The 16,540-nt window shown below is 51.3% G+C and overlaps 8 protein-coding genes across 8 annotated transcripts; 5 read left to right on the plus strand and 3 right to left on the minus strand.

Moving 5' to 3' along the window:
• Window positions 1-7: 7 nt before the first annotated feature.
• On the plus strand, window positions 8-2,013 carry BD324DRAFT_629454 (concanavalin A-like lectin/glucanase domain-containing protein). Its single transcript, XM_022016212.1, has 7 exons — window positions 8-435; window positions 503-524; window positions 650-749; window positions 801-1,044; window positions 1,104-1,302; window positions 1,346-1,463; window positions 1,507-2,013. The coding sequence occupies exons 1-7, from the start codon at window positions 341-343 to the stop codon at window positions 1,893-1,895; spliced, it is 1,167 nt and encodes a 388-aa protein (XP_021870029.1). The 5' UTR covers window positions 8-340; the 3' UTR covers window positions 1,896-2,013.
• Window positions 2,014-2,190: 177 nt separating this feature from the next.
• Window positions 2,191-3,711, plus strand: BD324DRAFT_651815 (hypothetical protein; the record flags this gene model as incomplete). The annotated part of the gene is made up of 9 exons (XM_022018397.1): window positions 2,191-2,397; window positions 2,454-2,744; window positions 2,807-2,926; window positions 2,967-2,999; window positions 3,052-3,122; window positions 3,187-3,214; window positions 3,266-3,383; window positions 3,458-3,600; window positions 3,658-3,711. 9 exons carry the CDS (start codon window positions 2,191-2,193, stop codon window positions 3,709-3,711), a joined length of 1,065 nt encoding a protein of 354 aa, XP_021870030.1.
• A 177-nt stretch (window positions 3,712-3,888) lies between these two features.
• BD324DRAFT_651816 (hypothetical protein) lies at window positions 3,889-5,193 on the minus strand (the record flags this gene model as incomplete). The annotated part of the gene is made up of 1 exon (XM_022018398.1): window positions 3,889-5,193. One exon carries the CDS (start codon window positions 5,191-5,193, stop codon window positions 3,889-3,891), a length of 1,305 nt encoding a protein of 434 aa, XP_021870031.1.
• Window positions 5,194-7,049: 1,856 nt separating this feature from the next.
• BD324DRAFT_581368 (hypothetical protein) lies at window positions 7,050-8,580 on the plus strand (the record flags this gene model as incomplete). Its single annotated transcript, XM_022013496.1, has 10 exons — window positions 7,050-7,097; window positions 7,172-7,227; window positions 7,269-7,359; window positions 7,416-7,532; window positions 7,587-7,683; window positions 7,728-7,820; window positions 7,861-7,938; window positions 7,978-8,150; window positions 8,191-8,217; window positions 8,266-8,580. 10 exons carry the CDS (start codon window positions 7,050-7,052, stop codon window positions 8,578-8,580), a joined length of 1,095 nt encoding a protein of 364 aa, XP_021870032.1.
• Window positions 8,581-9,109: 529 nt separating this feature from the next.
• On the plus strand, window positions 9,110-10,411 carry BD324DRAFT_629500 (Sedlin). Its single transcript, XM_022016213.1, has 4 exons — window positions 9,110-9,735; window positions 9,910-9,971; window positions 10,080-10,162; window positions 10,226-10,411. Exons 1-4 carry the CDS (start codon window positions 9,350-9,352, stop codon window positions 10,316-10,318), a joined length of 624 nt encoding a protein of 207 aa, XP_021870033.1. The 5' UTR covers window positions 9,110-9,349; the 3' UTR covers window positions 10,319-10,411.
• Window positions 10,412-11,703, minus strand: BD324DRAFT_591978 (putative hydrogen-transporting ATPase). Its single transcript, XM_022013809.1, has 7 exons — window positions 11,497-11,703; window positions 11,298-11,409; window positions 11,143-11,220; window positions 11,052-11,083; window positions 10,927-11,007; window positions 10,730-10,869; window positions 10,412-10,671 (listed from the first exon to the last, which is right to left on the minus strand). The coding sequence occupies exons 1-7, from the start codon at window positions 11,573-11,575 to the stop codon at window positions 10,576-10,578; spliced, it is 618 nt and encodes a 205-aa protein (XP_021870034.1). The 5' UTR covers window positions 11,576-11,703; the 3' UTR covers window positions 10,412-10,575.
• A 43-nt stretch (window positions 11,704-11,746) lies between these two features.
• Window positions 11,747-14,011, plus strand: BD324DRAFT_629508 (hypothetical protein). The gene is made up of 7 exons (XM_022016214.1): window positions 11,747-12,037; window positions 12,103-12,140; window positions 12,231-12,857; window positions 12,912-13,293; window positions 13,335-13,481; window positions 13,551-13,684; window positions 13,738-14,011. The coding sequence occupies exons 1-7, from the start codon at window positions 11,971-11,973 to the stop codon at window positions 13,867-13,869; spliced, it is 1,527 nt and encodes a 508-aa protein (XP_021870035.1). The 5' UTR covers window positions 11,747-11,970; the 3' UTR covers window positions 13,870-14,011.
• Window positions 14,012-14,152: 141 nt separating this feature from the next.
• On the minus strand, window positions 14,153-14,707 carry BD324DRAFT_651821 (hypothetical protein; the record flags this gene model as incomplete). Its single annotated transcript, XM_022018399.1, has 2 exons — window positions 14,153-14,270; window positions 14,328-14,707. 2 exons carry the CDS (start codon window positions 14,705-14,707, stop codon window positions 14,153-14,155), a joined length of 498 nt encoding a protein of 165 aa, XP_021870036.1.
• Window positions 14,708-16,540: the final 1,833 nt, after the last annotated feature.

Raw genomic sequence — 16,540 nt, forward strand, 5'->3', positions numbered from 1 at the left:
GGAATAGTATCAGGTGAACTGCTGCTGCTGGAGGCTGGAGGCTTGCTGCTGCTGCTGCTGCTGCTCACATCCCTGGTCACAGCTGTGTAAAGTGGATCATCATCCGTCATCACCATTCGTCAGCGTCACGATTGCTTTATAAGACACACTCCACATAAATAGTGAGATTGACTGTGTATCATCCCATCATTCATTCTTTTTTTGGGACTGGGGTCATCGCTCCATTTCTGGGAAAAACAATTTCCAGCATCTCGCCTGCGGCTTTTGTCTTTCTGGTGGCAACAAACGCTCCAGATCTGTCTCTCATCTCTTTTGACATTTACTTCACACTTCCTTCATCATGGCTCTCAAGACATCCTTGTTGCTCTCGACTCTACCTCTGGTCCTCGGAACAACGTACCCCTTGATCGAATCATGGTCCGGGAGTGGGTTCATGTGAGTGAGCAGGGATAGACAGCCACGGCTGGGTGGTGTGGTGGAGTTCGCTGACTTTTGGCTCTAGGGATGGCTTCAGGTATCCCGCTGTGAGTAAGAGGTCCAGCAATCGAGGAGAGCGGAGCCCCCGAGCCTCGTACTATGCTAGCTCAACATGCTTCGCTTGGATCCCATGCCCCCGCTCGATCCTCATGCTGACCTGTCTGTCCTTCAGTCCTTCTATGACAATACGACCAACGGAGATGTCTTCTGGGCTACGGCTGCCAACACCTCCTTAATATACACCAGCAGCTCCGGGACGACTATTCTGAAAGGTCAGGTGGAATCACAAAACAGGTCAGAGCGCTGACGCTTTTCAACTCTAGTCGATAACACCTCGTACGTACCGTATAATGAGAAGCGGTACGCTCCCAAAATCCTTTCAAAGACGGAATACCAACCTGGAACCGTCTGGGTCTTTGACGCCGTTCACATGCCTTATGGATGCAGTGTTTGGCCTGCGGTCTGGACGCAAGGACCCGATTGGCCGGAACATGGAGAAATAGATATCATGGAGGGAATCAATCAACAGACTACCAACCAGGTCGCTTTACACACTGCGGGATCAGGGTGAGCATGAGACTCTCAGCTCCCTTTGGGAAATCCAGGTCTGATCTTTTGTGGCACAGATGTCTCGCCTCGTCATCTTCGTCGCTCAGTGGAGGTACTCTCACATACGACAACTGCTCCATCGGCGCACATTACGACTCTGGATGTACGACCAACATGACCAACGCCGACACGTACGGATCTGGATTTGCAGCCGCTGGCGGTGGCGTTTACGTTGCCGAATTCGCTACCGATGGTATCAGAATATGGTTTTTTACTGTGAGCATGAGATTCAACGAGTCAGATCCCTGACCTTTCACAGCGTTCTAGCGTGCCTAGCAGCTTTGGCGTCAGCTCGAAATCCATCGACACGTCTTCACTTGGAACACCTGCTGCAGAGTATTTGTCTTCGTCCTGCAACATCACCGAATACTTCAGCTGTGAGTCATGGCCTCGATGGCACGTCACTCACTCTCACACCAGCTCAAATTTTCACCATTGACATCACACTCTGCGGAGACTGGGCCGGAATCGCAGCTAATCTTGAAGAGACTTGTCCTCAGCTACAAGGAGACAACACGTGCTACACCACCTATGTCATCAACAACGCTTCGACAACGTACGCGAATGCCTACTTTGAGATCAACTACCTCAATGTCTATTCGACCTCGACTTCCGGCTCAAGCTCGTCAGGTTCCAGTGCATCAGGTGCGAGCTCCACTATCACTGCGGGCGTGAGTCCAACCAGTGGATCTTCTTCCAAGACTAGCGGTGCGGCGTCGCCGGTCGCTATCCCGTCATTGAGTCACGGGAAAATCTCTTTGGCTGGAGTGGTTGTAGCGGGTCTATTGGCTGGATTCAGCCTTTTATAGATGGACAATGTTAGAGCTATTGCAGATCCGTGTTCCATGCTTGACCCAAGTGCGTGTCTAGATCAGCTCGCTCGCTTGGAATGCATGTCCAAGGATATCACTGTAACTCTTGCTTGATGCTAAAGCTTGATGCCACCTTCCGAGTCTCGGATATCAGGCGCGTCGGGACCGAAAAAAGTCAACATGACGCATTTCTATAAACCTTAAGTGCCGCTAGATACCTCATCCACAGCCTCAAGCTCTAGCACTGAGGTCGAGAGTCGTTAGCATTAGGAACACACTCTGATCCGGCACCATGGAATCCTCCTTACTGCCCAAGCTCCGCCGGACGGTTGAGAAAGTCGTCTCGGAAGCTGCTGTCCCCCACGGATCACTTGAACGAGGAGAGTTCACAATGGGTTCCGCGAGGCAAACGATAAGTCAGCTCATGGGGTTGGGCAAGAAAGGACTGGATGTAGACGAATGGAGAGGTCAAGTGAAGAAGCTTGTCCAAGAGGCTATCGTGCGTGAGAGTGCATTTGAGCCTCTCGAGAAGGGTAGCTTGACGCCGTACTTCAGGATCGACTGGGTGAAGAAGGATCTGAACAGGAGAGTGGAACTGGATCCCCTGGACCTTCTGCATCTACATCCAGTGCTGAGTCTCCTCCGCCGAAGAAGGCAAAGAGGAAGCCGATAAAGGAGAGTGGGGCATCCAAGTCCACAGCGAAGCATGGAAAAGCTGGTCCTAGGGAGAAGAAGAGAAACGCAGCCAAAGAACCAACACCAGACTCGGAAGCAGATATACAACCAAAGTCTCCACCTGGATCTGATGATGAACGATCGTTAAGGCAAGAAGCAGAAGCCCAAGGCGTGTGTTTTATACCGACTTTATGATGAGGAATTCCGGATGCTGACCCTATGATTGGACCCAGTCGGAATCTGAAATGTCCTCCGTCTACGACGTATTGCCGACCAAGAACCGACGGGAACGCAAGTCTAGAGGAGGAGAAGAAGATTCCGCGAGTGACATCAAGAAGTCCAAGGCTTCGAGGGTAAGTATTGCCGCTCATCGAATCTGATGAAGGATCGTAGAAGAGTAAGACGAAGAAGGATCCCAATGAAGGCGTGAGTGACATTGACAGGGTAACTTGGATTGCGTACTGACACCTGAGGTCAGCTCCCGCCGGATGAAGCTAAGATTGCGGATTTGAAGCGATTCGTGGTGGCTTGTGGAGTCCGGAAGCAATGGTTCGTCTTTCTCCCCAAGGGGATGATGAGCGACCACATGACTTGCGCTGATCCCAGCTCACAGGGGTAAAGAGCTGGCGGACTGCCCGACCGTAAGTCGACCAGTGGAATTGGCTTTGGTTGGGTTGACGACACGACTATAGGCTAAAGATCAAATTCGACATCTCGAAAGTCTGCTTATCTCTCTCGGTATGAAAGGGAAACCGACAATGGGCAAAGCAAAGGCCCTGAAAGAACAACGCGAACTAGCGGCGGAGCTCAGTGAGTTGGCATTCAGGGGGACTACGACTGTCACAACATTTGGAACGAGGCTGAAGGGATACCCGACCTCTTAGACGATGTCAGGCAGTTTGAAGCTGCCCGCGGTGTTTCTTCGACGGAGGGTGGGACGAAGAGCCGTGCAAGGAAGACCGGGGCCCTTGAGTCTGATGGTGGTGATGAAGATGATGATGATGAACAGAACGTGCCAAAGCCAAAGGTGAGCGATGATAGCTGATAGCTGATAGTATGAGTATGGGATTTGACCCTTCTTCAGTCCGCCTTGGCCGCTGTGATGGACTTCTTGGGCGAGGATGACAGCAGTGACTGAGCGGAGACAGTGAAACGAAGCGATTCCCGAAGTGAAACGATATTTACTTCTGACATTCGATTTTGGACGATGGACAAAAACCAGAGACCCGGTATATAATATATTCGAAATATCACCCCTGACCTCAACTTGTCCCTCAGAGACACATCCCTTCTCCCGTCTCGCTTTAGCCTCCCCTCAGTTCCACGTCATGTGCCACAAGGGGTTCTCATAGAACGTCCTGTCCGAGTTGTCGGCATTGTTGTTCCAGTAGACCTGCCTGGTGTATGTGAGGTAGATCTCCTGCTGATTGCTGGACATCTCCGGGTGAGCTGCCACACTGTAAGTCGGGCCGTATTCGCTCGCTGGCAAGATGGCGATGACGGAAGGCGCTGACCAAGGACCATAAGGCTCCGGAGCGACGGAGACTGCTACTTGAAGACCTAGACTATTGGCCAATTGACCCAGCCAGACGTATTGACCGAGGTAGCTGGAGTAAAAGTATGTTCCTTGACCACCTGCGCCGGCGGAGATGAAGGCTGAGGTATCGTTGACGCTCGGTTGAACGGACGACCAAGTTCCATCGTTGTAGTAGTATTCGTACGTCCTGTTATTGGCAGGTGAATCGACGGGACATCTGGCCAGAGCGATGGGCTGATTACCTTGTGAATCGGTGTAGAGTGATTGACCGAACAGGTAGAGGTACTCTCCCGCCGTATCGACCACGCCGCCATAATCTCCATAGGTGAAAGATCCTTCGGGGAAGAATTCTTCGTTGACCAGTCCGATCAAAGGGAGTGTATCGGCGCCATCGTTAGAAGGCCAGTAGATGTAGTAGAGTGAACCTGGAGGCTCGAAGTTTTGGATCGAAAGTCCCTTGATCAATGGCCTTCGAAGGTAGAGCCAAGCGGTGACTGATCCATCGCTAGCCACCTGAGTCACGTAGGGAGGCGAGTCGGGCCACAGAGGGACTCGAGTACCATTGTTTGAACAGGGTGCACCTGTTCCAGCTTGATTTCCATCCGAATTGCACTCGTCATCTGCATATGGGACGTAAGCAGTCGTAGCGATATCTCCACCATATTGAGTCAACTGATATTGGTAACTCGAGGTAGCTTGTTGTTGACCTTGGCCACTAGGAGGTGGCACAAGTAAAGGTCCTGCTGCTCCACCCGAAGTTTGATTCGACCAACTTCCAGTGGAAGAGACGAAGCCAGAGGTCACACCAGGATTGGCGAACTCATCATTTAGACTTTGATCAGTCAAGACGATAGTATCTCTGCACACCCAAAACACTCGATCGCCAAAGAGCTTTGTAGCGGATACACAAGAGTCACGTTGATAGTTTGGGTCGAGGGAGATGGCAGCAAGGCTAGAAGCGCTGAAAGAAGGATTGGAAGATCGTGAGGCGGGATCAGTGTGAGATCGTGTGGCGGCGGGGAGAGCATGCACAGAAGCAGCGAGGAGATAGAACACGCTCAAGAGCCTGAGATGAAGGGACATGGCGGGGTGGTTGGGTGAAAGCGAGGATATATGTGCGCCACTTTCGATTTGTGCCACAAGAGCCAAAATCTGGGATTTTTGGGCCTTTGCGACAACCAATGAAGAAAGACGAACAAGAAACAAGGACCGGTACAGACCGATCTTGGGTCTCTATATACGATGCACCCCCCAGTATCCTCATCTTGGGGTACCCACGGGGACCTCTCTAGCCCCGGACGCAGGAGAAATCAGGCTCAATAAAAGTAGCTCCGAAAAATGACAGATCGTCCATGAATAGGTACTGCTGCTCTCCAGAGCATTTTATACTGTAATTACCACGGAGACTTGAATGTAAAACAGGTCCAATAATAGCAAATGGGTTCCTGACAAGGCTCTTGATCCATAATCAGCCCGATTTTATCGGCCCAATTCTCGTTGGACACGGCGGAGAATTGGACGTTCGACAGATGTGTGCCTACCGTTTCTCCGCCCGAATAGGGTGTGGAAGCCATGATATCGTGGCGCCGCACGCAGCTGATCGAAATGAGAACGCCACTTGGCGAGTCTGTTTTTTTGGGGGGGCACAGGTTGGACGCTGGATTGGCATGCCTGAGAACCCAGGGGACTAATAGTCGTATGACGTCCCGAGATGCCTCCTGATCTCGTTCGTGAACAGGCCCCATTCAGGCTTGTTTGTACACCGACGACTCCGCTTTTGCCTCTTAGAACGCTGCATCAATCAGGCGACCGAGGATGATTCCTCTGCCGCACAGATGATCCATGATCATCCGCCGGGATCTTGCCAGACTGCTCGAACTCGGACGACTCCACTAGCTCTGCCTGATATGCTCAACTGTCGAGGCTAATTTGCATCCATTTGGACAGACAAGGAGTGATGCAACAAAGTAGTCTCTCGCAACGCAAGGGGAGAGCCTCTTTCTGGGCGAGTCCATTGAGCTGGTGCTACCATGCTACATGGACGAGTTCAGGAGCACTTCCGTAATCTTCAGCTGAGCTTCAGCTCCCAGCATGATGTATGTATATGTCCGCTGGCTACCTACCTCGAGACAATAGTCCAGACTCGCTCTCTCTCTGTGTCTGACGATGAGATGCTCCAGATCTCTTTGTGTCTCATCTGTGTCTCTCGGCTTTCTTCATTACAAAATGGCTCCCATCCTAATCGGTCATTTCTAATCATTTCTAATCAATACCGCATCTGACAAATTTCTCCTAATCTGTCCCATCCAAAAACCCGTGTTTCAGGTTTCATGGACTCCCAAACGCATCCCAACCACTCGCGCCGGAAACAAAAAGGAAAAGCGATCCGATGGTATTCAACAACCATATAGCATTCACACCTTCATTGACACGCTCATTGATCAGTCCCTTCCACCAAGTCCTATATTCACAAGTCGCTGGACGACTATCCGGTCTCTCTAGAAAGCTCTCCCCGACTCAGTCTCTTACAGGCTCCCTCGCGTCGCTCATTCATTCTCCTACTTTTTGCCCCCCTTCGCCTCCCGCTCAGCCTCCCTCTTTAAATTCACGCTAAGTCCATACGACGGGCATGTCTGTGACTCGACAACGATAGACCGATCAGGCCGCTCAGTGACGAGAATTGTATCGACCTACCATAAATCCCATCGTCATTCACATCCCACGTACCATCTTCTGAGAATCAGAGCTTATAGACATCAACGCGTCGCCGCTCTTACATCGTGGCTCGAGCGAAGTTACGTCTTCAAGAAGCCAAGGTGGTGCATCGATCCCTTTGATCCGCGCTCAACATCCCCTTTCATCCGCCGAGGTATTTTGACAACCCTTCTTGAATCTACCAGTCCATGTCGAGTTGATCTTGACGGTCTTGGTGCCCAACAATGTGCTGCGAGGCGGAATGGAAGAGGGAGATCGTACCCGATCACAAGGTGAGACAATTATGGTTCTCAAGGTCGTCAGGCTGGAATCCTGTCATTCAACGTGGTGCTCATGACTGGCTTAGTTCGACTTTATCAACGTCAAAGAGTTCCACAGGACAGATTTCATGACTCGTTTAAAGTGAGGTGTCTTGATATGCTGTCAACACTCACACACTCCAGGTATGTCTGGAAGTACATCTTGATCCTGAAGAACATTGCGGTCTATGGTCTAGATATTTTCACCGCAACCACTATGATAGTGTCAGATCACGTACGTGTGAACCCCACGACAATTACTGTTTTGCTCACCCTTTCTTTCCCCTTCAGTGGACCAACGCGATTCAGTCAAAGTGTAGTGAGACAGACTCTGATTGCGCTGTCGACGTGCAATTCTCCATCGCCAAGTGGATATTTGTCGGTTGCATCATGTTCTCCTTCCTTCTTGTAAGGATCTCCGGGCTTCACAACGGTGTCCAATTGTCACTCACTCGTCGTCAGCTCGGATACGAAACCTACAAGGCTCAAAAGGTCATCAGATCTCGAGACATCTCTTACGCGTTCACCAATCTCATGGCGAACGACTATTACTCGATCAGTGAGATACTGAGATAATGTGTCTTGCTACTAACACCCGTGAAGAATCATACGACATCTTTTGCCTCTTTTGTCATATCGACAGTTCGGCGAAAAAGACGGACGCCTTTGCGTTCTTCATCTACTTCACATTCAAGGGTGAGCTCTAAACCATGTGCCCTAGCTCACGTAAAACCAGACTGGAAACGATTACTTCTAGCCGATGGTCCACGTCAATCTATCAACGGTCTCATCCTGTTCTCCTTCGCCCTCGCAAGTGAGTGACCTGCCTGAGGTCAAGCTGAACATCGTCCAGGTCACTTCCAGACATCCAACCTGTCTGAATACTATGATGGCTCACCGATCACTGCCATGCTGCTGCTTGCTATGATAGCGACCGTCTTGATCTTTCTCGGTTCTCTCATCCTGCTCATTGTGGCTGCAATCCTATACGTGCCGTTTCTGTGCTACATCCAGGGCAATCTCAAGGTGAGCTACAAGGATCTTGGCAAGAGCTCATCTCGATCAGGAATACGTCTGTCATAAGGTTGACAAGGTCAGGACTTCCATCCCCGTACCGTTATGTGGCTAAAGTCTCATCCAGAGAATATCCGAGCTCATCAAACGGAAGCAACGAGACAGAATACGCAAAGTCGCTGCGATCGAGAAAAAGATGGCTCATGGCATGTACAAGGGTGGAGGCAAGGACGATGAGCTCGCCGCTGCTGCCGCCGCTTTCCCACAACCTACATTGCCAAACGTCTCATTGGATGACGATGACTATGGGCTGAAGCGCAAGCTCGAAGCGGAGAGGAGGTCTGCTCGCGGCGTACGGCGGCAAAAGACCGACGTGGTGGAATACGAGGTCTATGGCTCAGACTACAACCTGCCGTACGAGAGCAACTTTAGCGAAAGGTGAGCTATTGACAACGCCTCAAAAGACTGACTTTGCCCAGCTCCTCCAACCTCACTGCCCATGCCGCACCATTGGGCATGTCTTATCCACCAGTCCCACCTGCATTCTCTCAAGCACCATCTTACGCTACCAACGCACCTCGTGCCTACTCACCCGCCCCAGGCGCACCTTCTTTCCCACCTTCAGCCCCTACCCGAGTCCAAACTTCCAACTCGGCTCGGTATGTCCCAAACTCTTATGCTCCGCCCTCCTCCAACGAGCACGTCCATCCTCGAGGTTACACCCAGCGGAGCAGTAGTGGATCAGGGGGAAGTCCTAATTACGGTCAACAGCAACGCAGCATCACGGGGATCGTATACGATGAACCCGAGTCTATGCCTTATCTGCCGCCATCACTGCAAGAATACAGCAGACACCGCGATCCAAATGCTGGTCATTGGGGATACCGCTAGCTTGTCTCAGCTGTGTAATGTCACTATCCTGTATATAAGGCGTTTTTGTGCGTAGTTGTAGATCTGAGATGTCGCCATTCGACATGCATGGCCATTCAATGCGGCATGGTCATGGTCTGTTGTAGTAATGATAATAGGCGGTTAACGGACCGAAACGCGAGGTTGCCGATTGACTGTGTTCGGTATTCTACATGCTCTGCATTACATAGGTACTTCATCGCTGGAGGCTCTGTCGCACTGCAGATAAGGTCAGCTGAGACGAGACCTGAAGCTGCTGCCCGGCCCCACTGCCATTCATACGACCTCTTCCTCGCCTTGACATGTCCTTCTATCTCGCTATAGTCTCACCACTCGACGCTCCCCTGTTTGAGTTATCCTTCACATCCTCTCGACCCAATGCCACTGCACCAACATCGAGCAATACGTCGACGTCGAGTTTTCCTTCTTGGTCTACCTTCACAGGCTCAAATGGAAGTGATCTGGGACAGGGCGAGCAGTCTCTAGGCGGAGGAGGAGGAGCGAACGGGTCGACGAGCAAAGTTGGACCGAATCTAGGTCTCGTCATGGCTCCTACGACCTCTACATCTGGAGGACCAGGTGGGCCCGGAGGTCCTGGGACGGGAAGTCTAGAAAGACACATGTGTCAGATGATCGCTCATAAGAGTTTGGACAGTGTGGAGGAGGTCATGGAGTCGACAGGGGCATTGTGAGTGAGAAGCTCGAGACTGATCCGTTGTGTGTCCATGAGAGGGGCAAAGGATGCTGGGATCTGTTCTCCTGAGCACCTCTCCAATTAGCCTTGTCAGCTATCAGGATCATGGCGGAATGGTGTCATTGTCGTGCGTTTAGGAAGATCTCACTAACGAGCAAAATACTGTAGATATTTGAAGAACGTGGACAGACATAACGAGTGGACTGTATCTGCTTTCTTGGCTGGTGCAAGTGAGTTTTCCTCCGCCCTTTTTGTTGGAACGACGACGGCGGAGCAGACGCTGGACCGATGCTTCAAAGCCCTCCGATACGTCCTCTGACGCTTGGGATCCCTTTTAGTCAAGTTCATCCTCCTTCACGATAACAAAAACGATGATGGTATCCGGTCATTCTTTCTGGACCTCTGGGAGGTCTTTGTCAAAGTCAGCACTTCCCTGTAACTCCCGAGCTGGCCATCTTCGATTGCTGATTCACTGCTCCTGTAGGTCTCTCTCAACCCATTCCACTCGACCAATACACCCATTCGTAATCCAATGTTTGAAGCGAGGATCAGGACTATAGCCAGGAGGTACCTGTAGTCTATACAATAAACAGCAGATGAACTTGACCACGTTGTATACCCCGCATCCGACACACAGTCTATGAAATGCATGATGAACCGCCCAGGCGGCTAAACGCATTGAACAGTCGCTATGACATGGTGTGCTGATCGAGAAGATGGTTGATCGAGTGAGCGAGTATGGCCCCATTCGTTCAGGCGAACTCTTCGGCCTTTCCGCCCTGCATGAGGAATCAGCTATGGTCGCAGGGGACAAGTGAGCACTAGCACTGACAACTAATAAGCCGACTGTAGGAAAGGGCGATCAGCATCAATACCATGGCTGGCGGGCTTACCGATCAATCCAAACAGCCCCAGAACAGAGCCAAAGATCTGTGTGACAGAGCGTTAGATCGAGAGAACCGTCGTGGATCTCTTCCCTTAGACCTACCTCGACGATGAGAATTTTGACAAAGAGCTGAGGATCCGCGGCGTCCGCAACTGCCGCTGTGGATCCAGTGATTCCGACAGACACTCCGCAAAACAAATTACACAAACCAACAGCTAGACCTCCCCAGAAGATGGCAAAGCCTGAGAAGTGTGATTGTATCAGTCACCAATGCAGACTCATACCTCATGATGACTCACCCGTAAAGTAGTTGTTGGTGGTGTACATGTTTTGAACGTTGCCATTGATCTTGGCGGAGAAGATGATGGCGATGATGACGCCTAGGATGGGGCTTAGCTGGAAGCTGAGGGCAAAAGAAACCCACCGTAGATAGCGACGACTTCGCAAAAGATGATACTGGGGACGTATGGTTAGGATTGTATTCTGGATGGAAGCTGCCTACGGCCTTCACTCACGAGATCAAGTTTTTGGTCCTAATTCTTGGTGCTCTGACACCTGCTCCTAGGATCGATGCGCCAGTGATGAAGATTCCCCTAAGGCGGGGGTCAGCATCACCAAGGGGTATAGATGATGATTCAAGGTAGGGGCCACGCAAAGATGCTACACTCACCATCCAGCACCCAATACACTCAGACCTATACATAATCCAGTGCCGACTAATGCCCAGGCATACGGTGAGCTCTCCGCGAGGAATTGGCCGACATTGAACGCCTCGCCTTGTCCTGCAAGACACGATCAGCTCGATCTCTAGAAGACTTGAATTGCACACAGAGATCGCTCGAAGCCTCTGTATGGCTCGCTTTACCCACCCGTGAACAAGAGGTATAACCCCACAACGATGGCTGTCGAAGTCCCTGATATCGCCAGGGAGGGGTACAGGTAGCCCATAGTTAGACTGAGCGTTTCGCGCTTGAGCCGACTCGAAAGCTACTTCCAGCAGGGGAACAATCAGCGCTCTTGACAGATACAAGAAGGAGCTGTATGCTGGGAGAGAGATGAAGGACAAAGAGTGAAAGTGAGGCATTGAGAACTCGATTTGTTGCATTCAGGCATAAGGAGTGGCATTGGCCGCCCGCCTAAACCCGGGCGCGGCGAGAGTCTGTGTCCAATCAACATTCAGTCTTCCACCCATCCTTGCTTTGTATCCTTTCACGCAGAGTCTCTCAAGAGCAACAACGCAGAATTCGTTCTGGAGAGACTGCAAGACAAGCGCGTATTGGATACAGCTGGCCAACTCCGCAACGGCCTAGTCTCGATCCCATTCACAAGGCTCGGTTGGCGTGATGGCCGTCGATTCATCTCCTGAAAGTTCTGAGATCAGGACGAAGCAGCACCATCGTATAGAGTCGGGTGAGTCGATGATGTACTGACGCTCGGGTAAGATGAGTCATGCGCTGATCACAGGCGGTCTGTAGAGGCGCATTCTCTCAAACGCGGGCGAGCCGAATCAGTTGTGAGTTTGGCATCCCTTCTTTCGGGAGATGTCTTTCTATGACCGGGTACTAGAGGCCTGAGGAACGCTGACTCGCCTTGACTGACGTAGGAACCCCCTGTTCTGGACCGTCCGGAAACTACATCGACGGGAACAAAGAAGAATAGGCTGGCTTTATCTACTGGCCAAGCACCCTCCAAGCCCCTAGACCCCGATCCGTCACCCAATATCGACCTCGACGAAAGTGACGAGCTGGAAGTAGCGGACGATGCCGGAGCTAAAGATGAAGCTAAGAACGTCGGAGAAGTCAGGAGAAAAGTCGAAAAGATGACTTATGAGGAAGGCTCGAAAGATGCCTCGGAAGCTGCAGCCATCATTCAAGAGGAAGATCAAGAATTGGAGCTGCCTGAAAAGGATGAAGATGAAGGCCCAGGATCAGCCATGTCGACATCTACTAGATTCTCCAAACTAGATGAGAAGGAGGGGGAGGGGGAGAACGGCAAAGCTGAGCCTATCGATGAGGAATGGCAAGAGATTGAAAAGGCCGAAGCGGAAGGTGCAGAGGCAGAGGCAGAGGCACTGGCGGACGGCGATGTGCCAACCTCCATGCCGATGAACAAGACTTCATCATCCTCCGGTCAGGAGGGTCTGAAGCGCAAGGTAGCGGACAGGAGCGAGAGCAGCTACAATATCAATGATACCCACGCTCAAGTCAAGAGACACAAGGATACCCCATCTGTGAGCCACAGTCATCATCCTTTGATAATATGCTGACAAGCTTTGCCCTCTCAGCCATCTGAAGAACCTCCTAAAGTGCTTCCCCCCGTCAGCGAACCGCTGAAGAAACAATCCACCTTTTCCTCCTTCGCGTCTACTTCCTCCCCATTCGCTTCTGCCCGTACTATATCCCCATTCGGTGCCTCTTCATCAGCCTCTTCGTCGACCCCTCAGCCCAAGCCCAGCGCTTTCAAGTCGAGCGGTTTTGGGAATTATAGCAACGCCAGTCCATTCTCAAAACCGCCAATCAAGTCTACTACGACAACCGAGGACAAGACAGCATCAGGCGATCAATCCTTTGAGAACGAACCGAAAGCATCTACATTTGATGATATCCTCAAAGCGGATGCTGGGACAGTGACCGAAGAGGAGAAGATCCGTATGTCTGAGCAAGATGGTGAGTGCGAAACGCCTCAAAAACGTCGGCCGACCATATAGTGCACACTGGTGAGGAGGATGAAAGCCCTGTACACTCTGTGCGTGCAAAGCTATATGTCATGCAAGCGGACGGTGGATGGAGAGAACGTGGTGTGGGCACCTTGAAGTTGAACGTCAGGCGATCAGATGGCAAGGGCGCGAGGCTGGGTGAGTCCGGGTCTGCACGAGAGATCATATCCAGTGGAGAGTGGAGCAGGGACTGATCGACGTTTTCAGTGATGCGCGCCGAGGGAGTCTTACGACTTATTCTCAATGTCTCGCTATACGTTGGTATGTCCTGTCTAGAGGATGGGAAGCATGTACGGACAACGGTCATCGAGGACGGGGAGCGAAAATTCTTGACCTTCAGGGTGAGAACTCGGTCTTTGGGAATGCTGAGCTCTGCTGATGCTCTTACCCCCAGACTGGATCAATTAAAGCTGCTTCAGATCTTTCTTCTGCCATCCATGATCATATACCATTGGAGTCCGGAGCATCAGCGAGCAAGTCGCCTGAATTAGAAAGTAAAGGGCGTGATGCCGCTAAAGCGGTGTAGAGAGCTTGAGGCGGGGGTCTATCTCGACCGCCGCCTTCGAAGCGTAGACATGGGGGAAACAAGCAAGACCAAACAGCAAACAATCAGATGGCACACCATATCTGTTCGATTCCATATATCCTCTCTTCACCCCTTGGCGAAGTGTAATGCATAGTCGTTTGCCAGTGACGCCAACACCACCACCCACCACTAAGAAGTCTGATGATTTGCGCCATTCCTCCTACATTCCAAGGCTGCGGGTCGCTTCTAGATCTGAGGCGCTGTACGGCTACACAGTGGCCGGCTAGACATGACTGGTCGCGTTGGTCGGCGTTGACGGCGCAGAATGAGGCGGTAAAGTGCGAAAGGCAGCGAGGGCAGAAGGAGAAGCATAGAGTGAAGTAGGTCTGGAGCTTGATGGCCTAAACGTGTATATCGTGCTCAATACAGGCACCTTGTAGACAGACGTCCTTACTCACATTTGCATCTCTTGTCGACCTTGGAATGGTCCATTGACAGGCTGTTGCGATAACGATAACGGAGCGCTCATTTGTTCCTCAACGAACGATCTCTTCTCCCATGTCCGACTTAATGTAGGTTTAGACTTGAGCGCCAGTAGCCGCCACTTGGTAGATGCCTTGGTGTGGTCATGGTCATGGTTGTGGTCGTGCGAACGAGGCTCAGGGTGTGAGGGATTCATCACTGAAGCTGATTGAACGAGATTGGGCGGCGCTGAGCTCGATGAGAGTGGTTGATCCATAGAGGCGACTCCAGGAGAGGGTTGAAAGGATACGCGATGAACTCGGTGAGGTTGATGGGTCTTGGACGGGACGGCTGGACCTGCAGGTTCACTGGACATGGTGTAGGATAATGACCAGAGGCGAAAGCTACACCTCTGTGATGAGTGGAAGGAAGTTCATCGGAGCGTTTGTTGTTCAGCGAGTTGTTGCCATCAGATATGTCTAAAGGATGGTCTGTCTGGCCCATTGAGTGAAAGCCACAACTGTATCTCGCAAAATGACCACACAACGCCAGCAACACAGCGTTCCTCGCATTCCTCTCATTCCTCTCACCGAGGCCACTCGCATGCTCGCTCAACTGAACGCAAAAAAGCCCACTCCCTCCTGAGCTCCCGAAGGAGACTCAAGAGAGAGTGGGCAATCTTACGCCAACAGCAGCAGGCAAAAAAAGGTGGGTATGCTGTTGGAAAGGCAAATAGAGCAAAAATGAAGAGTGAGGTAGGAGAGGGCAGGACCACGACACGAGCAGGACACATCACACGGGGGGCGAGGGGATCGAGACACAAGGAAGGGGAAGGAATGGAGGGAGAAAGACAGAAACCCGGAGGGAAAGTCAACGCCCACATTTCAAAATCACGACCACTGAATCACACGACGCTCCTTGGCCCACGAGAAGCCGAGTCGACGAGGATGAACAAAGTGTACGAACCCTTTTGCGATGAGTGAGATCCTTCCCAGAGTGTTCCAGAAGACCATGAATAAATAAGAAGTCTTGAAGTGTTGCGATCCGGAATCTCAGACAGACATCCCTCAAGCACTGAATCTACCGGGCGTCGGCATGCCCTGCAACCTGTCAAGGTAAGACGACGGTGAGATGGTGCGTGCAGATGGTAATGAGATGGTCCGAAGTGAGAACGAGTGGGAACTGCGCCGCTATAGGTTGATCGTCTTCGTGGCCAAACATTAGAGCCAGAACATCAGAGTGAAAAATGAGGTGTAGGTCGGAAAGCTCCAAACCGCTCAATGAGGACTAATTGTAATGTTGCAGTCTCCTTTGCCTGACGAGGTGAACCGTTAACCCATGTGTGCGTGAACGTGTGAAAGCCAGCGCGCTGTGTGCGAAGGTATTTAGTCGAAATCCCAGCTCGCTTGAAAGACACTGTCACTCCAACGCCACTTGTTCTCCGACCCTTTTCGAAAGGGTCGAGAGAAGTACCTCTCTGCGTTTCGCATGCTCCACGTCCCAGTGAAACCCCATATTTGTGCGTGTTCGTGCTCGAGAAAAGCCTGTCAAAAACGATATCCCCCCAAGAGTTACCAACAATGCTACTTTGACAAAAACGAATATCCAGATCGTTTCCCTCCGATTTTTAAGCTATCGTATCGACCTAGTCGTGACTGACATATCGACCGAGAAAACCCAAGGTTGGAAGTATTACAAGCCAGATAATGTTTTTGCCAAATGTCAAATCTTCATTGGGGGGGACGCTTTGCACGCGAGGCACGATGAGGCGGGGGAAGGCAGTGACAGTGTCTGAACGGGGACGTGTGTTCCAAGAAGGAGAAGAAGAAGAAGAGTGGACGAGACGAGACTGGTTTTACCCACAAGAAACCCATTAGACCCTTGTCCTTTTCAAAAGAGACGTGTGCCAAAGAGGTAAGCGAGTAAAAGGTGAGTCCGTCATGCCAGGAGAAGAGAGGTTTCGTCTTGACGCTCTCTGGTTGTTTGCTGAGTGTCCTAAAGAGACTCATTTCGATTCGTACTCGGAGAGTTGGAAAGCGAAGCGAGGAGCGGCGAATATAGGGACAGATGAGGGTAGACGCCTGTAGACGAACCAACACCGAGAATAGCACAAAGACTGAATCAGAACAGTAAACTCTCACTTTTTGGGATGACCAATTGGAACATGTTCTTGTCAACCTCGTTTGCACAAAGACTGGAAGTCGATGAT

Source organism: Kockovaella imperatae, assembly GCF_002102565.1.
Source record: "Kockovaella imperatae strain NRRL Y-17943 chromosome Unknown BD324scaffold_9, whole genome shotgun sequence".
In the NCBI taxonomy this organism is placed as follows: Eukaryota; Fungi; Basidiomycota; class Tremellomycetes; order Tremellales; family Cuniculitremaceae; genus Kockovaella; species Kockovaella imperatae.

Excerpts from the sequence above, each read along its gene's own strand:
- BD324DRAFT_629508 (XM_022016214.1), top strand. The coding sequence starts at position 11,971 with ATGGCCGTCGATTCATCTCCTGAAAGTTCTGAGATCAGGACGAAGCAG. Across the intron at positions 12,038-12,102 it reads GCACCATCGTATAGAGTCGG|AGGCGCATTCTCTCAAACGC; the intron begins GTGAGTCGATGA and ends GGCGGTCTGTAG. Across the intron at positions 13,294-13,334 it reads CCGTATGTCTGAGCAAGATG|TGCACACTGGTGAGGAGGAT; the intron begins GTGAGTGCGAAA and ends CCGACCATATAG.
- BD324DRAFT_591978 (XM_022013809.1), bottom strand. The coding sequence starts at position 11,575 with ATGGGCTACCTGTACCCCTCCCTGGCGATATCAGGGACTTCGACAGCC. Across the intron at positions 11,410-11,496 it reads GTTATACCTCTTGTTCACGG|GACAAGGCGAGGCGTTCAAT; the intron begins GTGGGTAAAGCG and ends CGTGTCTTGCAG. Across the intron at positions 10,672-10,729 it reads TCAAAATTCTCATCGTCGAG|ATCTTTGGCTCTGTTCTGGG; the intron begins GTAGGTCTAAGG and ends TCTGTCACACAG.
- BD324DRAFT_629454 (XM_022016212.1), top strand. The coding sequence starts at position 341 with ATGGCTCTCAAGACATCCTTGTTGCTCTCGACTCTACCTCTGGTCCTC. Across the intron at positions 750-800 it reads CGGGACGACTATTCTGAAAG|TCGATAACACCTCGTACGTA; the intron begins GTCAGGTGGAAT and ends TTTCAACTCTAG. Across the intron at positions 1,045-1,103 it reads TTACACACTGCGGGATCAGG|ATGTCTCGCCTCGTCATCTT; the intron begins GTGAGCATGAGA and ends TTTGTGGCACAG.
- BD324DRAFT_629500 (XM_022016213.1), top strand. The coding sequence starts at position 9,350 with ATGTCCTTCTATCTCGCTATAGTCTCACCACTCGACGCTCCCCTGTTT. Across the intron at positions 9,736-9,909 it reads ATGGAGTCGACAGGGGCATT|ATATTTGAAGAACGTGGACA; the intron begins GTGAGTGAGAAG and ends AAAATACTGTAG. Across the intron at positions 10,163-10,225 it reads TCTGGGAGGTCTTTGTCAAA|GTCTCTCTCAACCCATTCCA; the intron begins GTCAGCACTTCC and ends CTGCTCCTGTAG.